This window comes from Macaca nemestrina, chromosome 14 (assembly GCF_043159975.1).
Source record: "Macaca nemestrina isolate mMacNem1 chromosome 14, mMacNem.hap1, whole genome shotgun sequence".
Lineage (NCBI taxonomy): Eukaryota > Metazoa > Chordata > Mammalia > Primates > Cercopithecidae > Macaca > Macaca nemestrina.
Genome location: NC_092138.1, coordinates 108,692,223 through 108,718,911, shown reverse-complemented (window position 1 = coordinate 108,718,911; position 26,689 = coordinate 108,692,223). Strand labels below are relative to the sequence as shown.

The window sequence follows — 26,689 nt, the reverse complement described above, 5'->3', positions numbered from 1 at the left end:
GGGCAAGTTACTTAACTTCTCTGTGCCTTGGTTGTCTTACCTGTAAATGAAAATAATAACGGAAGCCATGTCGTAGTGTCATTAAAGAATGCAAAGTGCTGAGAGCACTGCCTGATGGATCACAAGTGCTAAACAAGCATCAGCTGGGGTTATTATTGCTGCTGCTGTTGTGCACGCTCCAGGTCTTCCCTGCCCTTCAGAAAGCATCGTGCAGCTGGGCTTCCTTCTGTGGCTCACAAACTTGGGAAGTGTTAGCTCCTGAGAGGTGCCCCAAGTACCCTGCAGAATGGAGGCTTCTGTGGGCTTCCTCTCTGGTCTGTTTCCCTAGCAGCTGGAACGCTTGGAAAAAAAGCACCCAGCCTGCTGGGCTTGTCAAAGCAGGGCTGGCTTTACTAGAACCAGGTTTGGATGGTAATTTTGTGGTCATAACAACTATTTTCCTTACATACTGCTATAGAAAGGGGAACCCCTGCTTTTTTTTTTTTTTCTTTAACCTAATTGAAGACACTATCAAGTGTAAATACGCTGGAGTTTTTAATAAAAACACGATGGAGAAAAATATTCAAAGCTCAATAATCAGAAGCAATTTGCGTCGCTAGCAGAGATGTGTCATTCCTCCCACACCCCCCTCCCCGCTTGGCTGTGCTCTGTGCGGGACTGGCTTTGGGGATGGCAACTTTAGACCTATGGCAAAAATAATGAACAGCAGTGAGGCTTGGAGATAGCCTGAAAAATATCCTGGAAAAGAAAAACATATGCCAAAGAGTGTGGTGTAAAAGTCATATTTCATGCCTGACTTTAGAGAATGTTAATAAGGATTAGAACCATACTCCAACAGAACAACTATCAGTCAAGGCGGGGTAATTAATTTCGCTTCAGATCTCTGTTTGGGAAAATGAAAGCGGTAAGTGTTGTTTCGCAGCATAGGGATTCCATTGCACTAGAACAACCCAAAGAACTTCCAAAGCCATGTCCTGAACCCAGCTGAGACCTGGCTGTTGCTGGTGGCCTCTCCTGATCTGTCGCCTTGTAGATTTGGGGACCTTTTCCGAATCATAACAATATCAAACTCTTTTTTCCCCCAGGATTGGCTAATAAATATGATTAAGATAACACGACCCAAACCACATGTCCTCTGCTTGGCCTGCAACATGTGGAGGGCAGATGTGTCTTCCGTGCACAGATGACCCAGCCGGCTGCTCCCCCGAGGCAGGGACCCTGGGAGACAGAGTCTCAAGAGGTCCCAGCAGTCCACTGGCCCTCTGAGTACCCAGCCAGGCCTCTGGCCTTCCCATGACCCACTATAGAGAGAAAGGGCCAAGCCCAGGGTGTCTGGGAGTCAGAGACAAGAAAGATGGTGGGATGTGGCACTGTCCTCACCTGGTTTTTGTCCCCCAAGGTCCCAGTTTAGTAGACAGAATTCCCAAGTCACGTGACCCCATGTTATCCAGAAAACTCTCAAAATACTTTCATTGTCCAGGTCCACTTGTCACCCCCTCTTAAAGAGCTGGGATTGAAGAACCTTCCCGTCCCTGAGACCTGGGCCCAGGGAAGACAGAGTAGGCCAGTGTTAAAGCCAGAGTTTGGGAGAGGGTTCTCGAAAGGACTGTGGAGTTGCCACACAGCCCCCAAGCCTGGTAGCATGCAGGTTGGGATTTCCACCTCTGCTCTGCTACCACAGGACAAGTCGTGGCTGCACTTGGACCTTGGTCTTCCCCTTTCTACTGGGATCTTGAAGAGCCCTTCAGCTGGGATATCCTAAAGCAGCCCAAGGTCCCTGTGAGTGTGGCCCTGCTGTACTCAACTGAGGTCACTGGAGGTCACGCAGGAGGCCAGGCCCTGGAAATCAGGCCAGGGAGGCCTGGGCCTGCTGAGGTTGACAGCCCTGCTCCAGCTCTGGGGAAAGAAGGGGAGCAGGCTCAGAGGCCAGGGCTGGTCAGGGAAGAGCCCCTCCCACCCTGACCAAGCAGGGCTCTCAGCACCAAGGCAAGGCTCTGGGCCAAGGCATGAGTGAGCCTCCTTCTCTGCTTTCCCTTGGGGACAGGAGGGAGAAAATAGAAGAGTCCCTCAAAGTTAGCTCAAGCCAAGCAGAAGGGCTCCAGCTGCCAGGAAGAAGCAGGGCATTCATTCTATCTAGAATCAATGAAGTCAGAAGTAAGCAGGCTGAGGGCAGGGCAGGGCACCTCTCTGAGTAAAAAAGGGAAGAACGGTACCTAGGGGAGGGGCACTATATCGTGGATGAGCCTCAGCTGCCTGCAGGGCAGGGACAGGGTAACCTGGCCACTGGGAGGAGGCTAGACGGTCTCTCTCCTGCTGGTCCCTGCTCAGAGGTCACTCTGGAGACCAGGCACATCAGGCTCCTCCTGAGCCCAGTAAGATCAGGACGACCTGGCCGAGGAACCCTCTGACACTAGTCTCCGAGGCCTCCTTTCCACTGGGGCCGACTGGGCGTGGACTGTTGCGTCCAGACCCTCATCAACGCTCAGGCGGGGGCCTCCCCCAAGACCAAGGCCTCTTCCCTGCGGAGGAGCCCGGACGGACGGGCGGACGCTGCGGTCCCGGTCGGGCTGATAGGAACCATCTGCGTTGTCTTAGGCCGCCCTTCGGCCCACTGTCCCTCTGAACTCGGCCGGTTCCCGCGGGCCGTTTGATGCTCGCAGGGTCACAGACCCCCGCACACAAATCACCGCCGCGGGGCTGGGGGTGGGGCGGAGGCGCTGAAACCTAATCCGCAGAGTTTGCTCCGCCGCCGCCTCCTCGCTCCTTCCCTCTCTCGCTCGACGCCCCCCAACCCCCCCTTTCCAAACAAGGCTTATTTTTCTTGCCAAAAAAACAAAGTTGGTATCAAGTGTTTTGAGGGAGAAAGTCTCTCCCCCACCCCTGACCTGGAAGGAAGGGCTGGTTGCCGAATGAGCCGGGATTGCAGAGGGGTCTCCAGGAGAGGACAGGCGGGAGGTGAGCTGGGGCTTCTGGCTCCGTCGGTCCCCTTCCCTGCTGTCGCCTGCCCGTCCCATACTTAATGGCAGCGAATCTCATGGTCTCCGGCCCTGCCCTATCCCTCTAGTCGTCCTGCCCAGAAAGGGTTTCCTCCATCGGAGCTCCCCGTCCCTACGCTGTCAGAGATGGAAGCATCACTTCCTGCTCCTTCTCCCTCCCTATAGGAGGAGGACAGCCCTTGCCTGTCGCTTTTATGAGGTGACACCCTGCTCTCAGCCCGATCCTCCCTGCGCCCGGAGTCTGGGCTGGGCGCGCAGGAGACTGCGTGCACTCTGGCGTCCCCGACCGCTGCCAGGGCGCACGGGGACTCAAGAGCGGATCCTCTACGAGCTCTAATAGGAGGCCAAGGAGCGGGGACATCAGAGACAAATTCCTCCGAAGTCCCCCCTCTGGTTCCGCTGACTGGAGCCTTTGGGCTGAAACCCCAGGAGCTCCCCACCCCTGTGTCCATGAGGGGAGCAAAACGGAGCCCCCGGGGGCACGCAGGCTTCGTTTGCTGGGTGTTGGTTTTGCTTTTGGTTTTTTCAGCCGGTGCAGCGACCCGGAACAGCGCGGCCGCTTCTCCGACGCCCGCGGCTCCCCACTGCGCCCAGAGGCGAGCGCCGCGGCTAAAGCCCGAGCCTCGGCGCCCGCTGCGCCTGCCGGAGTTCTGCTTGTCAGAGCAGGCAGCGGGGCTCAGGCACGGCGGCGACGTCGAAGGGCCAGTCGGCAGACGGGGCTGGGTCTCCGCGGCCAGGGCGCCGCAGGAAAGCCCTGCAAACGGTGGGACGAAGGTGGTGGCGGCGGCGGCGGAGGTGGCGAGAAAGGCGCCACGGGCCTGGCGGAGAAGCGGGTTTCCGCGGGGGTCGAACAAAGGAATTCGCCCTCGGAAGAAAGGGGCCGAGCATGCAGCCGGGAATGGCCAACCCTGGAGACCTGCAGGAGTGCGAGCGCTGCGACATTAGTCCCAGGGATCCAACGAAATCTGCCCCGCTGAGGGCCCCAGCCTGGCATCTCCATTCGGCCTCTCTTCTGGTCAATCCCGCTTTAATGGGGGTGTGGTGGGTGTGCACCCAGAGTGCCACCTTTCCTGGGAAAAGGGGACAGAGCAGGACCCGTGCTCTCGGTCAGAGAAGGCAAAAGCATCCCACTAACCCTCCCCCCATTCATCATCTAGTCGTGGGGTCATTGTCCCCATTTTCCAGACGCTGCCAATTAAGGCACCCGCAAAACCACCCCTTCCCCCGCCCCCGCAGCAACGCTCCGGCTCCTGAGGCCCAAGCGTGCTCGGAAACGGAAAGCGTCAGTGGGCCACAGGGCCGGAGCCCCCTCTTCCCGCGGCCCTCCGAAGGGGTGGAGGGGACACGGTTGTAAGGTGCTCGGCTTCTTTTCTGTGCTTGACATGAATAAGGGGATTAGGACTGCAAGTTTCCGTCGTTCACTCCGTGGGACAAAGGGCCCCGCGGTTTGAGCGGCACAGCCTCTGATTAAACGACAGAGCCCTGTCACTCAGCACCATCCTAGGTACTTGTGTTCGTGACATAATCTTATTAGAAGATAAAACCGGCGAAATCCTTTTCATAATGAAAAGTTACATTTAATGGCCGGACTCGCCCCCCACCTCCCTCCCCGGAGCCTGCTCGCCTTTCCCCGTTGCTGTTGGATATGGCTCGCCTATAATTGGCATTTAAAGCACCAAGTCCGGGAGAAAAACGGGGTTTAGGGTTTTTGTAATCCCCCTAAACTGTCTTTGTTCGAAATCTCCACAGATACAAGTCTGTTAAGAGTAAATATTTGTGGATTGATACAACCACATTTCCCCCCTGCAAACCAAATCCAAAAAAAAAAAAAAAAAAAACCCGCCGCTCGCCGCCCTCGGGATGGGGCGCAGGAGGGAGGGGGCTGGGGTCTGCCCTAGCGTCCACGCCGGGAACTCAGGAACTCAGCTTTCGGGCCGCCTGGTTGCCTCCAGGAGCTCAGGGACTTTGCACATTTCTCAGGCGGGAAAAGGGTCTTAGATTCTCCCCCGCAACCCCTAATTTTCTGTTCTCTCAATAAACAAACCTCCCTAACTTGCTGCTTTCGGCCAGCCCGAGGGGGTCGGCGGGAGGGCTTGGGGAGGGGCGAGGGCTGTGCTCAACAAGAAATGAAAATGCCAACTCTCCCCGCCAGCCTTATTCCCTCCAGCGGGAGCCTGCAGTGGCTCCTAGGAGAATCACTGGCTCCTTCTGGACCGCGGAAGGCCCCACCCGGTAGGGCACCCCGAGCCCAGCCCAGGTGAGTCCCCAAGCCACCAAGGGTCCCCGAAACGCTGAGGAGCCCGAAGGCTGCTGTAGGGCCCCGGACTCCAGGCTCCAGCCCAGCCAGTCTCAGGATCGTATTCCTCCATAAATCAGCGGCCGGGTGAAAGGGCTACGCTTTAGAAAGGGCAGGACCGTGTGCGCGTATTAGAGCGCGCGGTTCCCAAATCCGGGCTTAAACCCTTGGTGACACCGAAATTCATCAACCGCGGCTGGCGCCCGCGACTCGGCTGCGGAGCCCAGGAGCCTATGCTTGGTGTCATCCCACTCCCAGGAAAGGAGAACGTGGTGCACGAACCGCCGAGAGTTGGGCCTGGAGGGATGGGCGGGTGGAGGCCGCTGAAAGCCGCCCCATCCGCGTGTCCGGACGTCGAAGGAAGCTCTCCCGCCCAGGGGAAGGCAATTATTCTAACCTTTTTCTTCCTCTGACCAGGGCTGGCCCTACAGGGGGCAATCCGCACGGAGAAGGTCAGTGACACTCTGCCTCCCAGCCCTCGGGGTAGCGACTCCTCCTCCCCACCCTTGCCAGGCTGGGCGTTCTGGGGGAGATTGGCAACAGTGTAGAGCCTGCACCTTCCGGAAGGTCGGCATAGGAGGACTTAGAGAACCCATCCGGCTTTGGGAGTTGGACCCGCCTGGGGGGAAATCTGCTACAGGGTAACTCTGGGCCGGGAAAAATCTGCTACAGAGTAACTCTGGGCCTGGGGGAAGTTGTTCAAGCTGCTCAGCCTCAGTTTCCTCCCCGCACAGAGCTGGGACGGTACAGTCAGTCAACTTCACAGGGGCTCAACAAAAGCCAATGCCTTGCCCTTCTAGATACACGACTGCGTCCTGCCTCCCTGTTCAGTAAGGCTGTGCTCCTGCAAATTCACATCTACACTGACCATGCTCAGGAGCCTCTTGGAAAAAATGGGACCTACGTTTCTCAGTAGTAATGAGGGCCCATCCACAGGCTGGCCTTGGCTCCGAGGAGCAGCCCCTGGCATCCAGACGGGCCCCATTCCCTTTTCAAGGTAAAAAAAAATAAATAAATAAAAACACAGGCCCCCAACCTGGGTGAGGAGCAGAAGGGTGGGCAAGACCCCTCTGGGAGGCCTGTTCAGGAGGCTGCACTTTCTGGGCCTCCCACACAGGACAGACAATGCATTCCTGCCAGACGGGGCTGCCTTGGGCTCATTTCCCAGCAGGAAGGAAGAAAACATACATTGACTGCATGCCCAACACCGGCTGGCATCTGGGTTTGTTCCACTTTATTCTCAGAGCAACCCTGTAAGATTGGAATTACCATTCCCTTTTCACAGAGAAGGGAACTGAGGCTGAGGAAGAGCTGTCAGTCCTTCCCTAAAGGCCCTTGGCCTTTGTCACTAGAAGATGGAGACATTCTGGATCCCCATTCTGTAACTGCCAACAAGCTTGCTCTTCCTTTGAGAAAGTGTGCCCCACTGCAGGACCCCTCCATTTGGAGGAGGTCACCCCAGAGCACCTTGATCCTCTGGAACCCCAAAGGCCTGGGCAGCTCAGTCCTGGTCCGGTGCCCACACCCAACAGCCCAGTAACTATAGCAATCCAGGAGTCACATGACAAGAGTCAGAGAGTCCCCTCGGAAGGCAGGAGGCGGGAGAAGGGGGAACAGCAGTCACACCCAACTTGTCCCGTCCCAACCCAGTGCTGCTCCTCCCCTCCTGTCACTGCTGCTGAAGCTCCTCAGGAGGTGCTTGGGGGAGGGACCCCTGGCGGCCCTGTGTCTAAGCATGCTCAGCTCATCTTCAGCTACCCAGCAGCTCGGTGGCCTCCTCATTCCTGCCAGACCCAGTGGGCATCGCTGTTGCTCTGGGTGGCCGTTACAACCTTCCCCAGCTAGCCACCTCCCCATAGTTCCCAGGAAAGCCTCTCTCACCGCACTGGCCTGGCCAGGAAGCAAACATCTTTGTTTCTTCTGGAACCGGGCTCCAGGAACCGGGTTTTTCCTTCAGCAACACTTCCCCCCAGTTCACCAAGTGCCAAGGCCAGCCAGGTGCTCTGCCATCAGCCAGGACATTCGTCCAGGGTTGGTCTGAGCCAGGCTCCCAATTGAGACAAAGCCTCCCTACAAATGTACCCACACATCCCCAGATCCCCAGCCCCTCATCCTCCCTTTGGGGCCCTGAGGTCAGCAGGGCAGGTCCAGCGGCTGCCAGTCAAGATGCTGAGCAGAAATGGATACAGTATTATCCAGGGAATAACAAAGGAAGGGCCCACGCGGAAATTTATTTGTACTGATCAGGCGAAGCAAAGGTAAAGGGCAGAGAGGAAGTGCTGTCAGCCGGCCTGAAACCCAAGAAAGTTGCCATTGCGAGCACAGTGGCCCCTTATGCCCCACCACTCCCCACCGCAGCAGTAGTTAAAGCAAACACAGGCCCTTCACTGCTCCGTCAGTTACACCTTCCCCCCAAAATTACACAAACTTTGAAACATTTTTCTGAGAGAAGATGGATGCTTCAGGAGACTTGAGGTCAAGGCTAGGCTGTTTAAAGTATATTATTAACAAATAAACATTTACTGCAAAAAAAAAAAAAAAAGAGAGCGAGAGAGAAAAACCCTATAGGCCACCGGGGAACCAAATCATGTTGCTTTTGGCATCAAATGACAGGAGACATTTATGACATGAATGGAGAACACCAGCCGATTGATGAAATGGCAAACGTCTGCCACTTTGCTTCCTCTACCTTCGTGAATCAACTTTTTCAAATATGGTTTTCAGCCTTAGCCCTCTCTCACTACCACCGTCTCTCCACTTCTGACTGCAGTGGCAATAAATATATATAATTTTGGTTTTGCTCTTTGCTGCCATCAGCACAGAATCTGGTTGGAGAGGGCCAGAAGAACTTCCGGCTGGGTCAGCCAGAGAGCCAGGGTCCTCGGGCACCCCCAAGTGACTGACAGCTCACATGCGGCTCCTTGTATGAGTGGACTATCCCTCCCTTCCTCCCTCCCCTGGCTGAGGCTTGATTGTGGTGTCCAACAAATTGGAAGTTATAACTCATGTTGGTGAGAGTATCCTCCATCCTTCAGCCTAACTGATGCCAAAGTAGGACTGGTTTTTTTCCCCTTCCTTTTCTTTATTTTTTAGAAACTTCAGAGCCGCAGGACAAAGGCGGCTCCTTGGAGAAGCATTGCCAGCCACCCATGGGTGGAAACCTCACAAGGCCACAGAGCCTGAGCTGAGGGGACTTCTGAGCTCCTGGAATGGTGTTTCTCCACATTTTAAACCTCATCTTCCTTCTGAGAAATACACAAATCCCCGGATCTCTCCCCCACCTACCCCCTTCTCCATTGGCTGAGCTTTATTTTCTGTGGCTTCAATCACAAAACAATAAGTACAAACAGTTCTTCAAATATGAATTATTAAGCTTTTCCAAGCTATATGCAGGCCCTGGAGATGCCAATTGTTTCCTGGTGGAAATACTGTTGCTCTGGACCACCCTGTCTGTCCCCCAAGGAGAAAGAGCCCAGCACACCCGGCCACCCTGTTGCAGCCCTTTCTGATAATGCAGTTGGCATCTGTGCACACCCACGCAATCAGGTTTTCTACCTCTCTTGAGGTGCAGGAGAGGATAATGGATTCCCCAGAGAATGAGGTGCAGGAGAGGATAACGGATCCCCCAGAGAATGGAATATTTATTGGAGTTCCACCAGGTGCCTGTGTAATCCTCATAACCACCCCGCAAAGTCACATCATCATCCCCAGTTTGTTGATGAAGCCCTGGCTCAGAGATGGGCAACCACTTAGCGAAGATCACACAGCTGCTAAGATTTGGGGCTGGGAGGTGAACTCAGGTCTGACTCGGAGTCTAAAGCTCTTTTCATGGCTGAGGAAGACAAGACTTTCACAGTGTCCTATGAAAGGAAAGGCAATGGCTTCCCCAGGGTGCTCCTCATCCTCCCTGAATGGAGAGGCTCAGGGTAAACCTTGTGTACCATGGAACCTGGGTATAGAACCTGTTGGCAGTGTGGTGTGTGTCCTCGGAGACAAGGTATTCCCTGCCATGCTCATGGTGAGAACAGTAACAGCAATAACTTCCAGAGTATTAATAACAAGCCAGGCAAGATGCCAAGTCCTTTGGGGTACCTTATCTCAAGTCCTTATAAGAATACGTGCCCCCAGCAGATTAAGTCCCCATTTCAGAGGAGGATCAGGTAGGTGCCAGGGCCATGTGGTCTCTTAAGTCTGGCTCCAATGGACAGGGCAGGAGAGAGCTGACAGTCACCAATCACATACCCCAGAGGAGATCCTCCCAGCCTACTTACCCCACTCAAGAAAAATAGGGCAAACAAATGAGGCCACACCAGCCCAGCGCCCGGGGAGTTGAGGGTGAGCCAGGAGTCACTGTGAATAATGTCTCCGTTCAGCAGCAGGGGACTGCAGCCCCAGGAAGGCCTGTGCTTACCCCATTGCACACAGCCAAGGTGCTGGGGTTAAATGGAGAGGTACCCTCCAAAGGGCCAGAGAGTCCCCAGACTTGGGCTGCCAGGGTGGGCCCTTTGGGCCTCAGCCCCCAGAGACAGCACCATAGAAGCCTTTTTGTAAGGCAAAGTCCTGGCTCCTCCTCCCAAGCAGACAGTTTCCAGGACAGGCGCTCTGCAGCCCTGAGTGAGTTTGATGGTTGGGGCAGGGGGGCTCGCTGGTTGGGGTACACACGGAGGAAGGGGTGCTGCTTGAAGTGGCACCCTGCAGGGGAGCCTATGGGAGGCCTTCCAGGCTGGGAGAAGTAGCCAGAGAAGGCCAGAGGCTGACTGCTCTCCCCCTGGGCCACACCCGAACGCGGGAGTTGGATGGGGAGTGTGGGGGGAGAGGTGAGCCTCCCAGGAAGGTCTTTCCCGGGCTAAGCACTTCCAAGGAAAGGAATGTGCAGGGCAGAGCGGTTGGGCCACTGGAGCCACAGCCAGCTGGGGGAAATTTTTTAAAAACTCACCCCAGGACTCAAGAGGGCTTTTTGTGAAACTCAATCAAAGCCTGGATGCTCCCCTTCTGACAAGCTGGGCACATCCTACCTGGGCAGGCGAGCCCAAAGGGCCCCCGGCGGGCCCGGCGGAGCCCTGGAAGTCTGTGCCGCCGAGAGGCTCGGCCGCCCGGGCAGGCCCTGCGGGCGGAAGGGCGCCGCGGCCCCGCCGCCGAGGTAGGAGCGCGGCCCGGGCCGCAGCCCCGCGTCTCGCCGTGCACAAAGGCGCCCGCTTGCACCCCAGCGGGTCTCGGGTCGCCAAACCTGGGAGCTGTCTTACAAGCGATTAGACTCCATTTTGTGACAGATTTTTGGACTCTCCCACCGACCCTCCCCCCTTCCGGAGCCTCCTCCAGGAATTCTCCACCTCTTCAGGATAAAAACCCTTTCCAGACGAGCGACAGACGGCAAGAAAAGAGAGTTACATAATTCTATTTGGCCAAGCCGCCAAGAAAAAAAACATGGGAGGGGAGAACGTGCCTTATTTTTCATTTGTTCTCCGGTGGAGGACGGTGAGAGGTGTTCCTGATTTGGGGGAGGCTGCGTTTCCTCTCCGTTTCCTAACCGGTTTTCTGTCCGAAAAGACTGCTTTTTTGTTGTTGTTGTTGTTGTTGTTGTTGAAGGATCCCCCAAAAATCACTCATGGGGAAAAAGCAGACTTTTGGAGTTAAGAGTGAAAATGCCCAAACTCCACGGCCGGCGCTCTCTTCTGCCCGCCAAGGATGTACAAAAGGATTTTTATCAAATTCAGCTCAATGTGCCCCAGTGTCAATTAATTACCCCCGTGGTGCGTAAAAGAACTTGGCACTTCTGGGAGTCTGGGATCTTTGAGAACAAATCGAAAGGAGGAAGAGACACTTACTAAAAACGGCAACCTCTTTTTAAGGATGGAACCCTGCAACTCAACCAGGGTTGAGGACACATTTTTCAGAAGTTGTGTTTGGTTGGGGGGTTGTTAATTTCCCAATACCGCTGACGCACAGACACGACAAAATCAAGAAGGCACGTTTCTGTGCCCGCTTGCCTGGATTCTTGTCTGAAAAGCATTTACACACAAATGAAATAAATATGCATCTGCAATTCTCAAAGAAAAAAAGAAATGTAAATAAAAAAAATTTTATTGTGCAAAGAACATCCCTTTCCAGTGAGCTGCTGCCTGCCTGGAGCGGCGCTCCATCTCCCTGTGAAACGACTCACTGGGTATTTGTCCCCAAGATTGTCTTGATAACAACCACCCCACAACCCCACCCCCAGCACATCCTGCCCGCCGGCCTAACACAGATACCTAATTGGCATTATTGGAAAAAACGGAATGAGGGAGGAGGAGTGAACTGTCCACAGCTAGAATAATGCACTCCCCACCCCAGGCTTCAGCCCCACAGGATCCAGACTGAGTGAGGTCTGCCGACCTGAGATTTGCCCTGTGCCAAAAACCATTCCCAACACACCGGACTGCACTGAAGAAGCCGGCTCTTAGGTGACTTTCTTTTTCTTTTTAAAACAAATATACTTTGGACAAAGCAGTCACAAATGTTTAACGTTTAATTGTTTTGTAAGATGAGGTGGTGAGCCGCTCATCTCTAAGGTAATATCCAGCTGAAATTTCATGACTTTACCATTCTGTGCCTGAAGAACCAGGGGGTATCCTTTCTTTTTTAAAAATAGAAGCTCCATAAATAATTATGGCGAGTGGGGGGAGGGCAGACTACGTACAAGGGATTGGAAAGTCTTTTCAACATATTTTGTTTTTTTTTTCTCTTAAGCCGTGCAAATGATTCGGAGGCCTGTTTCTAGTTTCCTGGGCCCCCTTTCCCCCGTGTTGTCGTCCAGGCTGGTGGCTGAGCTGGGTGTAAGTGGCACTGCCAGAGCTTGGGGTCAGGCAAGCAGAGTGTGGCCAGGGGTGCAGGGCGTGGTGGGGAGGGGGTTGGAGGCTGGTGCACCCGGCAGAGGGGCTCCTCTAGCCGGCCCAGAGCCCACAGCCACATCTACCCCAAACTATTTTCCCCATTCAATTTGTGCTGCTCTATGCTTGGGCTGTGGCTGAACCTACTGGCCGCCTCTCCCTCTCCGGGAACTAGAATCATATTAGTCCAGAGCACAGCACAAAGCCGACTGACGGCAGTGTGCCTAAATCTGAGGTGCTTCCTACTGAGAGGAAGGCCTCAGCTGCACTCTGGGACCAGCAAAACAACAGACCCTCTGAATGGACTCCAATCTCTACCCAAAGATCCCTCAGCTGGAAGAAAGAGCTAGGTGCAAAAAGCAGCTCAGGCTCAGCCCCCAGACCACCAGGCACAGCCAGAACCTTTTGGGGTAAAATCCGACGCACTCTCGAGGGCTCTGGCCTGCACTATTTCCAGGCCTCAGTTTAACAGTTGGGCCGAGCTGCTTTCCACTAGGCCCTGGATTTGGGGACAATCCCTGGGCAGAGCACGTAGGTTGCACTCACCAGGAGGCGCCGGCAGCCCAGCTTTTCTTTCCCTGGAGGCTTGGGCATACAGAGCCCTCTCTGAGCACCCAACCACCTAAGCAGCCTACCGGCTCTGCAGCCTCATCCAGGACAGTTTTCTGCCATCATTAAAAACTTTTGCAGGCACCCACTGTGTCTGCAACAGGGCTTTGGGGATCCCCACACCCCTCTTTCAGTTGTGCCTTCTCACTGCCTCCGTCCCAATTGCATTGCCAGGCAGAAAACCCAGCAGGTCAAAAGAAAAAGCCTGCATGTACTGTTATCTGTCCCCAACCCCGGCCATACAAATCCAGTCTCAGCTAAGAACTAGTTAGCAAGAAAGGCTCAACCCACATCTCTGGCCTCAGCCCTGAGGTTTGGGTTGTACCAGGGCAGAGCGGGCCAACCCCCTCCTAATACACACTACCAGAAAGGAGGCCTTCTAGGGAGGGCTGACTGGGTCCGCTCCTCACTCCCATTGGGAGCCCCAGATTGTAACTTGCCACCTTTTGAAGTCCTCTTCCTAGAATGCTTCTCCAACCAACGAAAATTGCCAAGTGCAAAATTCCCGCATGGAACGGTTTGGGGAATATGGACATTCTTTTCTCTCCATCAGGGACTAAAAGTGCAGCAGGGAGCCTGACAGAAAGGGGGCCTCCCTTGCGGCTCAGGCCGTTCAGTGCCCAGCGCTCCACCTCCTGGCTCCTGGTTCCTGGCTCCAGGCTCCAGGAATCCCAAACCCCCACACACCAGGCCCTTGAAGCAGTCCGCCAGGCCTGGCTCCCTAAAGCACTGTTTTCCTCTGGAAATAAATTTTGGGTTCCCAATTCAGGCCTCCGTAGGGCCAGACCCTACATCCCAGGACCCAGGCACCAAATCCCTCAGCCGGCCCAGCGCAGGATTCCGGGACAACCGATGGCAACTGCGGGCCGTCCGGAGGCTCCCAGGACCCCATCAGTGCCGGCTGGGCTGGGTTGGTCCACCCCAGCCCCAAGACGCGCAGCTCTCGGAACCCTTGGAACTGCCTGGCCCAGTCGCGCACAGAGCCGGCGGCAGAGCGGGCGAGGGCCGGGCCCGGCAGGGGGCTGACCGGGCTCGAGTGCCGGGCGGTGGCGGGGAAGGAGGACGAGAAGCGCTTACTGTTGGTAGTCTTGTTTGCAGTACAGTTTCCGATCCCGGAAGTAGCAGCTGGTGGTGAGGGCTTGCTGACACGCCGCGCACTGCAAACACTCCTCGTGCCAGGACGACTCGTTGACTCGCATCAGGAAGCGGTCGGAGATGGGCCGCTGGCAGCCCTCGCAGACGGCGGGATGCGGGCAGTCGGAGCCTGCAGCGCACAGGGCGAAAGCCCGGCCGTCAGCGCCGCCCGGCCCAGCCCCGGCGTCCCGGTCGCACGGGGCCCACAGCCCCCGGCCCCGAGGGCTCGGGCCGCCCGGGATCACCTCCTGCCGCCTGCGCTCCCCGGACTGCCGCGCCAGGGGCCGGGAGGCCCCGGCTAGTCCGCCCCGGTCCGCGGGCTCCGGCGTGGAGGCCGCGGGCCTCGAGCCTTGGCTCGGCGCTGCGCTCTCCCCTTCTCCGGAGAATCCGCGCTCCGTGTTAAGACAAATGAGGAGCACGGCACGGCGCAGGGTGGCCGGCTGGGACCAAGACAGGCGAGGTGAGGCTGGGACGCTCGCTGGCTGACACGCCCCACGGTGGCGTTCGTGGTCTTCTGTCCCCGATCTCCCCCAAATCTGTGGTTCCAGTGACCAGGGAGACGTTTTTCCTCTTAGAATCTCCCCCACCCCAGGTGACCTGGCGCCTCTCCCAAGCTCACCAAGGTGATTGCTAGGTCCTCCATCACCCCTGCCACCCGCCACCTACCACACCGGAGTGGCAGCTCTAGAACCTAGGCCTGTAAAGGATGGTGGGTGGCGACTGCAGCTGTCCTGTCCCCTCAGGACCCCTGCCGGAGGCGTGCTTGCGGCCCTCTGGTGATCACTCCAGTAGTCCTGTCTTTCTGCCCCCTCCCCATGTCCTGTAAACCCATTTCCTTTATCTGTTGGCCCGGACGCCCCTGTCCCACGCCTGAGACCATTCGGGCGTTCCGACCCCGCACTCACCCAGCAGCACCCCCAGAGTGGCGGGCCCGGGGCGCAAGGCGTGCTCCTCCATCTTGATGCCGTCCAACATCTTGGCGCAGTCCGTCTGCCCGCGAGGGAAGCACCTCTCCAGCGACTCGGGACCTGTTGCTATATCCATGGGACGCGGGGCGCGCTGCGGACCCCGCCGGCCGGGCTGCTCGCCCGCCGGCCCGTCCACCCGCTCTCCGCCGCCGCGGCCCTGGAGCCGGGGAGGCGCGGCCCCCGCAGGGCAGGGGTTGCGCCGGCTCCCGGCGATCGTGGAGCGGCGACGCGCTGGCCCCGGGCCCCGGCGTCGTGCGGGCGGGCCGGGGCGGCTGCAGCCCGCGCCGCACTCTCCGGGACACTTGCAGCCACGCGCGCCGGCTTCTCTGTCACCTGCTTGTCAGTCCCGGAGCCCGGCGGCGGCGGCGGCTGCAGACCCAGCCGCGGGGAGGAGGCGGCGGCGGCGGTGGCGGTGGCGGCGGCGGCGGGCGGGGGAGGGGGTGGGGGTGTAGGGGCGGCCCCGCGGGCGGGGAGGGGGCGCGCGCGGCGCAGCGGGGTCCCGGGCGGGGCGCAGCGGGCCGCGGGGCTCCGGGCGCGCTCCCCGCGCTACTCCAGTGCCATGGTGCGCCCGCGGAGCCGCCGGGTTTAGAGCTGGGGCTGGCGGCGGAGGGATACGGGCCGCCTCACCTCCCGAAACTTCCTGACATTTGAACCCCGCGGCCCGTATCCCTGCGCCGGGATGCGCCGCCGGCTCCACGTCAAATAGTGCCGTCCCGCCCCCCCCGCGCGCCCTGGGGCTCCGCGCCCCCGGCCCGCGCCCCGCTCAGCGCCCGGCCCCAAGCGCAGGCCCCGGCGCCCTGGCCCGGCCGGCTGCCCCGTGGGCCCCTCGCAGAAGTTTTGATCGCCTTCGAAACAAATCCCTCTGCTCCACCCCCTTGAAAAATTGATTTGGGAGTTTGGGAGCGAAGGCTTTCTTTTTTCTCCCCTGCCTTCTTTATTATTAATATTTTGTAAAGCTCCAGCGCTACGAGAAGTGGCCCCGAGCGAGGCCAGACTGCACGGACGGCGGGGAGCGCGGCGGCTCCGCCAGGGGACGGCGCCGGCCCGGAGTGGACACTCGGGGACCCCCGACTGTCGGCCGAGGTAAGTCGCGGGGGCTGAGTCGGCGTCCCCCGGGCGGCGGCGCCTGCTCGGGGCGGCTTGATCCGCGGAGCGGGCCGGCTCCCGGGAACGAAGGATGGGGGCTGGCAGAAGGTGAGGACGGCTGGTCCTGAACTCGTCCAAGGGGGGCTCAGGCCCAGGAACGGGGAGTGGGCCCAGAGTGTGGGTGAGGGGTCTGGAAAAGCTCCGGGCCTGGCAGAGATTGGGCGGAGGACTGAGCCGATGGGAGGTTGGGGCCCCGGGATCGAGAATGGGGGACACTGGGCCGACAAGGAAGGTCAGGCCTGGGTTCAGGCGACCGAGAGTTTAGAGGACAACTAAGGCTGGAAAAGGGGTCCCCGGGTAGGGGCGGGAGACATGGGCAAGACCCGGGCCTCCTAGGGTTTGCAGTGAGGGGCGCTGGGAGGGAGTGGTGGCCCCAGGGTAGCGGCTCTAAAGAGATTAGGTTGGCTGCCAAGATCGGCGTCCTTTGGTGGCCCGGGTGCCCGGCCAGGGGTCGCTGGGACGCGCGGATCAAGGACAGTGCCCTGACCAGCCTGGGCAAAGTGGGCCTCGGCAACTGGACGCTAAAGGCCGGCGAGATGGAGCTGCCGACTCCCGCGCCAGCCGGGCCTGGCACCCGCGTCCGGTGCGAGAGGCCACTGCGTCGGACCGGCTGTCTGCGGCCCGTGGTCCCCACCGACGCGCGTCTCACCGGGGAGCAGGGGGGCGAGTGCGGCCCGGGGTAGCAGCGAACTGACCCCCGCGATTCGCTGCGGGGCGGCCCCGGCCCCTCCCGGAGCAAGGCAGCGGCGCGGAGCCGGGCGGGGGCGGAGGGCATGGGGGGGCGGGTCCCCTGACCTCGCTGGAGGCGAAAGGGCGGATCGGATTTGGAACCTGCGGGAGGCTTGGGTCAGAAGTGGCTCCCTGCGCCGCGGGGCCCCGCGGAGGGGCCCGGCTTTGTGGAGGATTAGAGGCTCCCGCCCCACCCTACCTGCGTGTGTGTCGGTGGGTATCTGTGTGTGTCTGTGCGTGTCGGGCCCCCGCCCCTGCGGCTCTTGCCTCCGTGTGCACCTTGGCTCTGCACACACGGTATGTGTGTCCCCGCAACCTTCCAGACTCCCAGTGGGTGAATCTGTGGATCTTTGTCTGAGTTCCCTGCACCCGTGTGTGTGTGTGAATGTGTGGGTCCTTCGTGCCTGTGTCTGGTGTGTGTGTCTGCATCAGTCCGTGCAGGGGCCTAAGTCTTTGTGCGTGTCTCAACCTCTGTATTGTGTCTGCGATCCTTTTCTGTAGGGGTGTCTCTGTAACCCTTGCGTATCTGTGCGTATCTCTGGGGTTCTGAATGCTTCTGTGTGCTAGCGTGTCTCCCAGCGTGTGTGGGGGGGGGCGGGGTGGGGGGCTTTGTGCCTTCTTGTGTTTCTGGGCGCCTTTGTGTGTCTAGGTCGGGGAGAGTGGACGAGTAAATGTGGAGTTTCTCTCCCACATCTTGGTCTCCTCTTTGCTTAACCTGGAAACCCCAGGCCTGGACCCGCGAAGTTGGGCCTGGGCCTGGGCCGTCTTCTCCGGGCATCTGGGGCGCGGGCGCGGCTGCTGCAGGGAGAAGCCAGGCGGGCAAGGCTTCGGCGCTCAGAGCCAGAGCCCCGAAGCGCCGAGCCCGGCTCGGGGCCGGCTGGCGGACCAGGCACTTTCTGCCCTCTGCTGGCCGCGGTCAGTCCCTGCAGCCGGGGCTGGGCGACCACCTCCAGGCGACAGTCCTCGTTCCAGCCCCAGACCCTCTCCCTCTGCTTTAGGGTGCACATGGGAATCCTCTCCAGTCACAGGCCCTGCATCCCCAACTCCTGGCGCAGGGTTCCATCCCCTCCTCACCTTCCGTGTGCCTGGCCTCTCCTACCCTACAGCTCTCCTTTCCCCCTCCTTGGCTGAATGAGGGCCCCTGCGACCTGGCCTCCCAGGCTTCTCTAACCCTTGGGTTGGCGTCCAGTGCCGATCTGGGGCCGCTGACTGTGCCTAGAGGCGCATTGCCCCGGCAACTCGAAGTCCTGATCTCACGGCAGGAGGACTTGTGGGCAGTCCCACTCCGTGCCGCGTCTGGTCTGTCCTGGGGCGCATGGATTCTCAGCGCCTCTCCCGCGCTCCTGCCAATCATATCCCACGCCACCAAGGCGGATATAGGGCGGTCTGCCGCGATGCGGCCCGCGCCCAGGTAGGGGTGCTGGCTGGATGGACGCCAGAGCCTGGCTGCCTTCTCTGATCCCGGGTGGGGCTGCTGAGTCCACACCCCTTGGGCCCCTCTCCATGCGTTCCCCGCTGTCCATTCATTCCCCCTACACACACACACACACACACACACACACACACACACACACACACCCTCCCTCCCTATAGGCCCCGTTCCTTGCCCTTTGTCACTCCTCGTGTCCCGTTCTCCCTGCTGAGTTGGCCAGTCTCGGGTCCTTCGCACGCAGACGCGCAGAGGCCCCAGGTCTCTCCAGCACAACCGGGGCTCCTGCGCCTCTTCACGGCTTTCGTTGCCGAAGAAGCGGCCGACCGGACGGCACAGCAGGGGCCGAGGCCCAGAGCCGGCTCCTGCCCGCAGGCGGCGAACGGCACCTTGCTCCGCCAGGCTACCGCGGGTGCGACCTGGGACCCGCAGATTCTCCCGGGCGCCTCCGGCCTACGACGCGGGGGCCGCTGGCTCCGCGCAGGCGGCTCCGGGATGCTCTCCCGCTCGGATTTCAGCGGCAGAAAGAGCCTCGGATTCTCTCCACCTGGGGAAAGACTGAGTCGGAGGCTCCGAATCACTGGAAGAAGCCAGAATGGAAAAGGAGGCTCTGGGCCGGGGGTCCCGGCTCTTTCCAGTCTGCGGACGCCCCGGCTCCATTGAGCCGTGCCCTAGCCCCTCTCCTCTGCGCTACCCTCTTCCCTCGGGCACGGCTCTAGGATTTGCCCTCCCCCACCCCACCCAGCCCTGTCCATCCCGCCCCGGGCTGTCTGGACTGTTTTGTGCTTCTGACCAGAGCCAAAGCCACACTGCCCCCTCCCAGTTTACCATCCCAGCTGGAGGCAAGGATCTGGGGCAGCGCAGGGTGCAGTCCTGGCCAGGTTCGGAGGAGTGGGAAGACAAGGACCAGGAGCTGCGAGTGTCTCTCCACTCTGCCCGGAGAGGCAGGGCTGCAGAAAGCCTGGGCTGTCCCACGCTGCTCCGGCGCCATCAGCCCTGTCGAGCCTCAGATCCTCGAGAGGCGATCAGACTGGGTGGACCAGAGCAGTCCCAAGCAGTGGGCCGGGTTGGGGGCTGATATTCCTGGGAGGTGGCCCCGGGTCTAGGGTCCAGGGAGAACCACACTGACTCCGGAAGTGGAGCGGGAACACCCAGAAACAGCGCTGGAAACTTTCCAGCCAGCAGTGACCATGTTATGCTTTTTGGACCCCAGCGTGGCTGGACCCCCAGAGCACTTGGGCCAAAGGGTCAGGCCCCTTCTCAGCTAGAGATGGCCATGTGTGATCGTCACAGAGTAACACGGCCACCTTGCCGCAGCGCGGTGCAAGTGTCTGTGGTCTTGCTGTGCACACCTCTGTGAGGTGGGAGACCTCACAGCGACCTTGAACCCAGGTGGAGGCCCACACAGAGGAGTGAGGGGATGGGGCTCAGCTGGGGTCCTTTGAGTCAGGACTGGGAACTGGTTCTCCCTCCCATTGGGGTTTTCCAGCCTGATGGGAGAGGGGCTGCAGGGAGACAAGATTTGTGGCAGAATTTGCTGGTGAGGCAGAGCTCGGGCTCTGAGGCTGCGCACAAGTGTGTGTATGTGCGCGCGCGCAGCCGGGAGACAGCCAGCCCCAGCAAAGCTCCTAAGTCCTTCCTGCAGCTTCCCCTTCAGTGGGTAGGGGTTCTGGCCACAGACCCATGACTTTCCAGCACAAGATCTGGGTCGTTAGTCATGGGATTCCTCCACCGTGGGTCAGGAGACTGGGCTCCCTTAGAGCCCAGGCTGCTATCAGCTCTCAGGATTGGAGCTCTGAGGGAGACGGTGACCTGGCTGGGTGGCCCAGGGCTGAGGTCTGGCAGTGGCTAGGAGTGGTCAAGAGCAGGTCTTGGGGAGCCACCCAGATCTGGTTCAGGATCTGGCCGTGGGACTTCAGGAAGGTCCTGTCCTACTCTCCACACTTCAGCTTCCTCATCTGTCCTACAGGGTTGTGGAGAGGCTGAAATGTAAGTGGTCACCACAGCACCCAGCACCTACCAGGCCTCTATACATATTTGGTAAATAATTGGATGGACACTTTGGGAGGCTGAGGTGGGTGGATCATGAGGTCAGGAGTTCAAGATCAGCCTGGACAACATGGTGAAACCCCATCTCTGGTGAAAATACAAAAATTAGCTGGGCATGGTGGCACGTGTCTGTAATTCCAGCTACTTGGGAAGCTGAGGCAGGAGAATTGCTTGAATCCGGGAGGCAGAGGTTGCAGTGAGCTGAAATTGCACCACTGCACTCCAGCCTGGGTGACAGAGCAAGACTCTGTCTTAAGTAATAATAATAATTGGATGGAAGAGGGGCCTTGCTACCAAGACTTGGGGAAATCACAGCTCCCTCCTCCTCCTCCAACCAGGGCTTGAGGGCAAACAGACCCCTTGGGCTCAGGGCAGGTGATGCTCAGCTCCAGGCAACTGTGTGCTGGGCATGGGAGACCTCCAGGCAGTGCCCAGAGGCCTGGCACAGCCTTCACCACTGGCCCTGCTCTAAAGCCTGGGCCTGCAAGTAGCTGCTCAGAGCTGGACCCTTGCAGGCACACAGAATTAGGGGCGTTAGACCATTACATCAAAAGCAACCATGTGGGATTCTCAAGGTGTCACTTATTTTTAAAATGTATTTTCTTCAAGAATATTTGGCTTTCTTGCCAAATGGATGGGCTGGATTATTTCTGCAGCCTGTCTGGAACCGGGGGCTTCCCCAGCTGAGGACCGGAGTGAGAGCAGAGAAGGCCCAGGATTGTATTATTTGAAACCATAAAAGCCACATAAGACACTAAGAATAACTCGCAGAAAGGCATTTTCTATAAATTGGGACACAGAGTCACAAAACCCAGAAAGTTCCTTGGTCTCTCTCTCATACACTCGTGGCTGGGGACGGGGACCCAATGTGGGGCTGGGGCCAGTGCCCATCCTATTTTATCTTTATCTTAAATCCACTTCAAAATGCTGTGGCTCGGCGGATTGAAGGTTCGCCCCTTCCTGTAATGATTTGGTGTCTAGTAATGTTTTTATGAGTGTGCAAATGCATGCATTGGATGAGCATTTGTTTTGGTTAGTACCACTTTATGTTAGGAGGTGTGTTCATCTCCTGTTGGCCCTCAGAAAAGAAAAGAAAAGAAAAATAAAACCAAGACTTTGGACCAGGCAGAGGGATGGAGCTGGGGCAATTCCACTGCCAACCATAACCCCTGTGATGTCAGGGGCTCTTGGGCACCAGTGACACTACCAGTTGAGTTTGTAGCCTCGTGGGGGTGATCAGGGCTGGCAGGTGGGCTTGGTGAAACCCAGATTCTAGGAAGCCTTTTTTGGAAATATAACTGGGTCTGCCTGTTGCTTTTTTTTTTTCGTTAAAGACAGAGTCTTGCTCAGTCAACCAGGCTGGAGTGCAGTGGTGTGATCTTGGCTCACTGCAGCTTCCTCCTCCCAAGTTCAAGCGATTCTCCCACCTCAGTCTCCCAAGTAGCTGGGATTACAGGCACACGCCACCATGCCTGGATAATTTTTTTTGTATTTTTAGTAGAGACGGGGTTTCACCATATTGGCCAGGCTGGTCTCAAACTCCCAACCTCAGGTGATCCACTTGCCTCAGCCTCACCATATTGGCCAGGCTGGTCTCGAACTCCCAACCTTAGGTGATCCACTTGCCTCGGCCTCCCAAAGTGCTGGGATTACAGGCGTGAGCCACCACACCCAGCCTGAGTCTGCCTTTTGATTACTGTCCTCTGGGCATTCTTGGTAAAGTAAAATGTATAATAAGGGTGAGTTTTAGGGGGACTTTATCATTTAAGTGACAGAGCTTATCTGTTTCTCTAGAATGTGAGCTCAGCAGATCTGGCCGAGAGGAACTGTGGCTGTCCAGCCCGCTCTGGACAAGGCAGCAGGGTGGGGCAGGATGGGCGTTCCTCCTGTGTGGCTGAGGAAGTACCTGCCCGCTAAGGGGGTCAGGGGCCAAGAGCACCTGTGCCTGCCTCATGTCTCCAGCCCAGAGTCAGAAGGCAGCCTGCAGGTGTGTTGAGCTTGGCCCCGGTAGGTAGTCTTTCCTCCCAGCACTGCAGCCTTGATTTGTTTTAAAATTATTCTAGCTTTTTTTTTTTTTTTTTTTTTTTTTTTTTTTTTGAGACAGTCTCGCTCTGCCACTCAGGCTGGAGTACAGTGGCCAGATCTCAGCTCACTGCAAGCTCCGCCTCCCGGGTTTACGCCATTCTCCTGCCTCAGCCTCCCGAGTAGCTGGGACTACAGGCGCCCGCCACCTCGCCCGGCTAGTTTTTTGTATTTTTAGTAGAGACGGGGTTTCACCGTGTTAGCCAGGATGATCTCCATCTCCTGACCTCGCGATGTGCCTGTCTTGGCCTCCCAAAGTGCTGGGATTACAGGCTTGAGCCACCGCGCCCGGCCTTTATTCTAGCATTTTTATTGTAGAAAAGTGCACAAAGCATAGGATTACAAAGAGGACATTCCCATGCTACCAACACCCAGATTAAGAGAGAGAATGTTGCCGGCTTCCTGAAATCCTTCATGTCCCCTCCCAGGCACCACCCACCTCCCTCCAAGGAAACCACTATCTTGGTTTTGCCAGTTTTGAGTTTTATATAAATGGAATCATCCTATATACTTCTTACCATACTTTAATCATGAGATTTTACATGACAGTTTTGCATGGATTTTTCTCCTGAATAATCAGAGGAGGTCTGATCGCTTTGGACCCTCATTCCAGCAGCATGCTGACAAGCTGGACCTAAATTTGTCCCTCCCACCTCCATCCCAGGCAGGACACCCACTGGATTCCGTTTGCCAGGGAGCATTTGTCTTGGTCACTCTGTCAACGTTCTTCGGCTTCTCCCCTGGTCTTCAGCCCATCCCCAAAAGGGATCACTGGATGTACACTGGGGAACTGCATCCAGAACCTTCTCTCACCCCACCCCTCCATCTGCATCCAGTACCCTCTGAGGCAGAGATCAGGCGAGGAAATTGGCACCTCAGAGAGGTGAAGTCACTTGCCCAGGGCCACACAGTGTTGTAAAGGTCAGATCCTGGATTCAAACCCGACTGGCCTGACTCCAAACCCCAGGCTCTTGTCATCTCCCCACAAGGCTCCCTCGGGCATCCAGACCCAGGCGTGAACAGTCCCCTCCTGCCTCCTTCCAGTGGGGAGGAAGCTGGACTTTTTCCAAAGGAAACGCTGGGAAACACAAAGCCCCAAACAGAAAACAGGGCAGGGATGGTTCCCAGGCCCTGGCTGCCTAACCTTGGGTGATGCAAGTCTAGTCTGGGCTAGGCTGGTCTGGACTGGTGCAGCCTCCCCAGATGCGTCAAGGGAAGGTGGCATCATGCCATGCCCTGAGTGTCCACCATGGGCCAGGCACTTCATCTGTCATTCCCCAATACTCACAATGTACCTGTGAGGTTTGTATTATTATTTAGCCCCATTTTACAGATGAGAAAACTGAGGTTCAGAGAGGTTGAATGTCCTGCCTTAGACCACAGCGTCTGAGTGGCTGAACTGGGTTTGAATGCATTGAGAATGGCTTCCATGTCATGACACTGTGCTACCCTGACACTGTGCTACCCTGGCCCTGTTCTTCTCCTTGGCCTGCCTCTCTTCTCGAGCGACCTCCACTCTCCTGTGGTCGTGAAGCTGTGACCAGGTGCTTCACCTTGGGTGCTTAAAGATTCCAGAGTCTGACTGGCCTGGCTTGAGGTTTAATTGCAGGAGCCACTTGCAAAATCACCAAGTGGCTCCTGCAACTAACCTCAAGCCAGGCCAGCCAGACTCCAGGCCTGAGGTGGATGGCCTCAGTCTGCTCATCTGGAAAGTGGGGATAATATTACTGCTTTCTATTATTTATTTATTTATCTATTTATTTAGGTTTTTGAGACAGAGTCTCACTCTGTTATCTAGGCTGGAGTGCAGTGGCATGATCTCGGCTCACTGCAACCTCCACCTCCCAGATTCAAGCCATTCTCCTGCCTCAGCCTCTTCATTAGCTGAGATTACAGGTGCCTGCCATCACACCTGGCTAATTTTTGTATTTTTAGTAGAGACGGGGTTTCGCCATATTGGCCAGGCTGGTCTTGAACTCCTGACCTCAGGTGATCCATCTGGCTCAGCCTCCCAAAGTGCTGGGATTACAGACGTGAGCCACCATGCCCGGCCTACTTTCTATTATTATTTGGAGGTTTAACAAAGTCTGTGGACTTTTGAATCTGGAAGAGTTAGCAGTGGTCTGTTAGAGTGGGAAGAGGGCTCACGGATGTGCAGAGGTCCTGGAGCAGGAAAGAACTTGATCCGCTGGAGGCCCATGTGGCTGGGTCAGAGCAGGCTCTGGTGTGGCTGTAGGTGTGGACAGTGGCCTGACCACAGAGCACTGTAGGTCACAATGAGGGGTGTGGACCTAAACCTCAGGGGAACCTGAGTAGGAGCCATGGAAGAGTTGAAACAAGGCAGTGTCCCGGTCAAGTTTGGTTTTTAGGAAGATCTCTCAGGCCGCGGTGAGCGGTGAGAGGCTGAGAGGTGAGCGGTGAGAGGTCCTGGAGGCCAAGGGATGAGGCCTTTGGGTTTCAATATCCCTTTTGTATGGAATGAGGTTGGGCGGTCCACAGACCAGACCTTATCCTCCAATTTCCCATAGAGGCTGCGTTTCCAGATTCAGGGTTTCATGTTACACAGAGTTATTCTTTCTGGAATGTGTCCCCCAAGCAACCCCGCTGGACCCTCTGTGGAAGGAGGGGCTCTTCTGAGTGCAAGATTCGCATGTATGCAAAAAAGCGAACATGCCGGCCCTGCGCCTTGCTAGTGTCTGTCCCTGAAACAGACCAGCAACCAGCGGACAAAGCAGTGCCCAGGAGTTGGGCCAGGCTGCAAACATCAACAACAACAGTAATAGTAATAATAGTAACCTTTATTGATAAAGCCTCTGACCTAGAATGATCTCATGGAATCCTAGAGTAAGCCTGGGACATAGCTGTCATTACCATTGTATGGATAAAGAGACTTGTGGGAAGGAGTGCCTTGTCCAAGGTTGCTGAGTGGCAGAACAAGGCGGGTGGCCGCAGCCCTGACACTGTCACCTGTGGGCTGGGCAGCCTCAGAGGGGTGGTGAGTCAGGCATATTGTTGAGCTCTGTGGGATCTAGACAGCCCTGCAACTGTCCCCAGTGTGCAGAAAAGCCAGAAAATTCCATCTTGGCGTCCTGACCTCCACCTCCGCTCCAGCTCACACAATCTGCCCAGTTGAGTTATTCTCCCTGGAAGAGCTCGGCAATTTGGGCTTTTCCAAACCCAGCAAGAGCCTCCAAGTCTAGAATCCTCCCTGTGGCCTCTCCCTGGCCTTGTCTCTTCCTCCCTCCCCTTGGCTCTCCACGCTACACTGAGTGCCGAGCGCATCGGCCTGATTCTGTTTCTCAAGCTGCTCATACTCTGTCCTGCCTCCAGCCTTTCAATGGGTCATTCCCTTCACCTGGAAAGCCCTCTTCACTCCCTCTTCCTAGCTTACTCCTATTCATCCTTTCTGTCTCAATGTAAAGGTCACCTCCTCCTGGAAGCCTTCCTTTACCTCCCAGGCTAGCTTAAAGCTACCTCTTGCATTTTCTCAGCAACCTGTGACTGTGATTTTCCATGGTGAGATGGGGTTGCATGTCATATTCTTTCTTTTCTTTCTTTTTTTCTTTTTTTTTTGAGATGGAGTCTCACTCTGTTTCTCAGGCTGGAGTGCTGTGGCACAATCTTGGCTCACTGCAAGCTCCGCCTCCTGGGTTCATGCCATTCTTCTGCCTCAGCCTCTAGAGTAGCTGGGACTACAGGCACCCGCCACCATGCCTGGCTAATTTTTTGTATTTTTTAGTAGAGACGGGGTTTCACTATGTTAGCCAGGATGGTCTCGATCTCCTGACCTCGTGATCTGCCCGCCTCGGCCTCCCAAAGTGCTGGGATTACAGGCGTGAGCCACCGCGCCCGGCCTGCATGTCTTTTTCATTCCTCATTCTATGCCCTCGCAGTCTCAGAGAAAAACCCAGGAACAATGAGAAAGGAGTGATGGGGAGGTTGCCCTTCAGTGTCAAAGCAGTGGAAGGGGATCTATGAGACAGAGAAGGGACATGTACCCTTGTATATTACATAGTCCACGTTGTGCTGGTTCTGTAGTTGGGGATATACCTTTCCCATGTAGATCAGCCAAAGACTCAAGGCAAAAAGCAACAGGCCAGCTTCCCACTGGGACCCATTGTGGGGGCAATTGTGAGGTGACAGTCCCGAGGGGACTCTGCAAAAGGAAACCTGCATTTTCAGGATATGGGGGTACAAGAGCTTTTTAAAAAATATGTTTTCTACCATTTGTTTGAGCAGCTCTTCCCATTTATTTATTTATTTAGAGACAGCCTCCATCTGTCGCCCAGGCTGGAGTGCAGGGGCGCCATCTCAGCTCACTGCAACCTCCGCCTCCTGGGCTCAAGTGATTTTTGTACCTGGGCCTCCCGAGTAGCTGGGATTGC

At 57.1% G+C, this 26,689-nt stretch overlaps 1 protein-coding gene and 1 long non-coding RNA gene across 3 annotated transcripts in view; one reads left to right on the top strand and one right to left on the bottom strand.

Annotated features, from left to right (window-relative positions):
- LOC105463934 (LIM homeobox transcription factor 1 beta) overlaps positions 1-15,264 on the bottom strand; it is an 83,000-nt gene extending 67,736 nt beyond the window's left edge. Inside the window, exons 1-2 of one of the 2 annotated variants that reach the window (XM_011711374.3) lie at positions 14,807-15,264; positions 13,845-14,031 (exon numbers count right to left, since the gene is read on the bottom strand). In XM_011711374.3, coding sequence (XP_011709676.1) covers positions 13,845-14,031; positions 14,807-14,945 — 326 coding nt within the window. In that variant the 5' untranslated portion in view covers positions 14,946-15,264. The remainder of the gene's footprint in view (positions 1-13,844; positions 14,032-14,806) is intronic. The other variant, XM_011711375.3, reaches the window with a different exon arrangement.
- Positions 15,265-15,597: 333 nt separating this feature from the next.
- Positions 15,598-21,250, top strand: LOC139358334 (uncharacterized). The gene is made up of 3 exons (XR_011613108.1): positions 15,598-15,952; positions 20,143-20,213; positions 20,832-21,250. It is a non-coding gene; the product is annotated as an uncharacterized lncRNA (long non-coding RNA).
- The last annotated feature ends 5,439 nt before the right edge of the window (positions 21,251-26,689 follow it).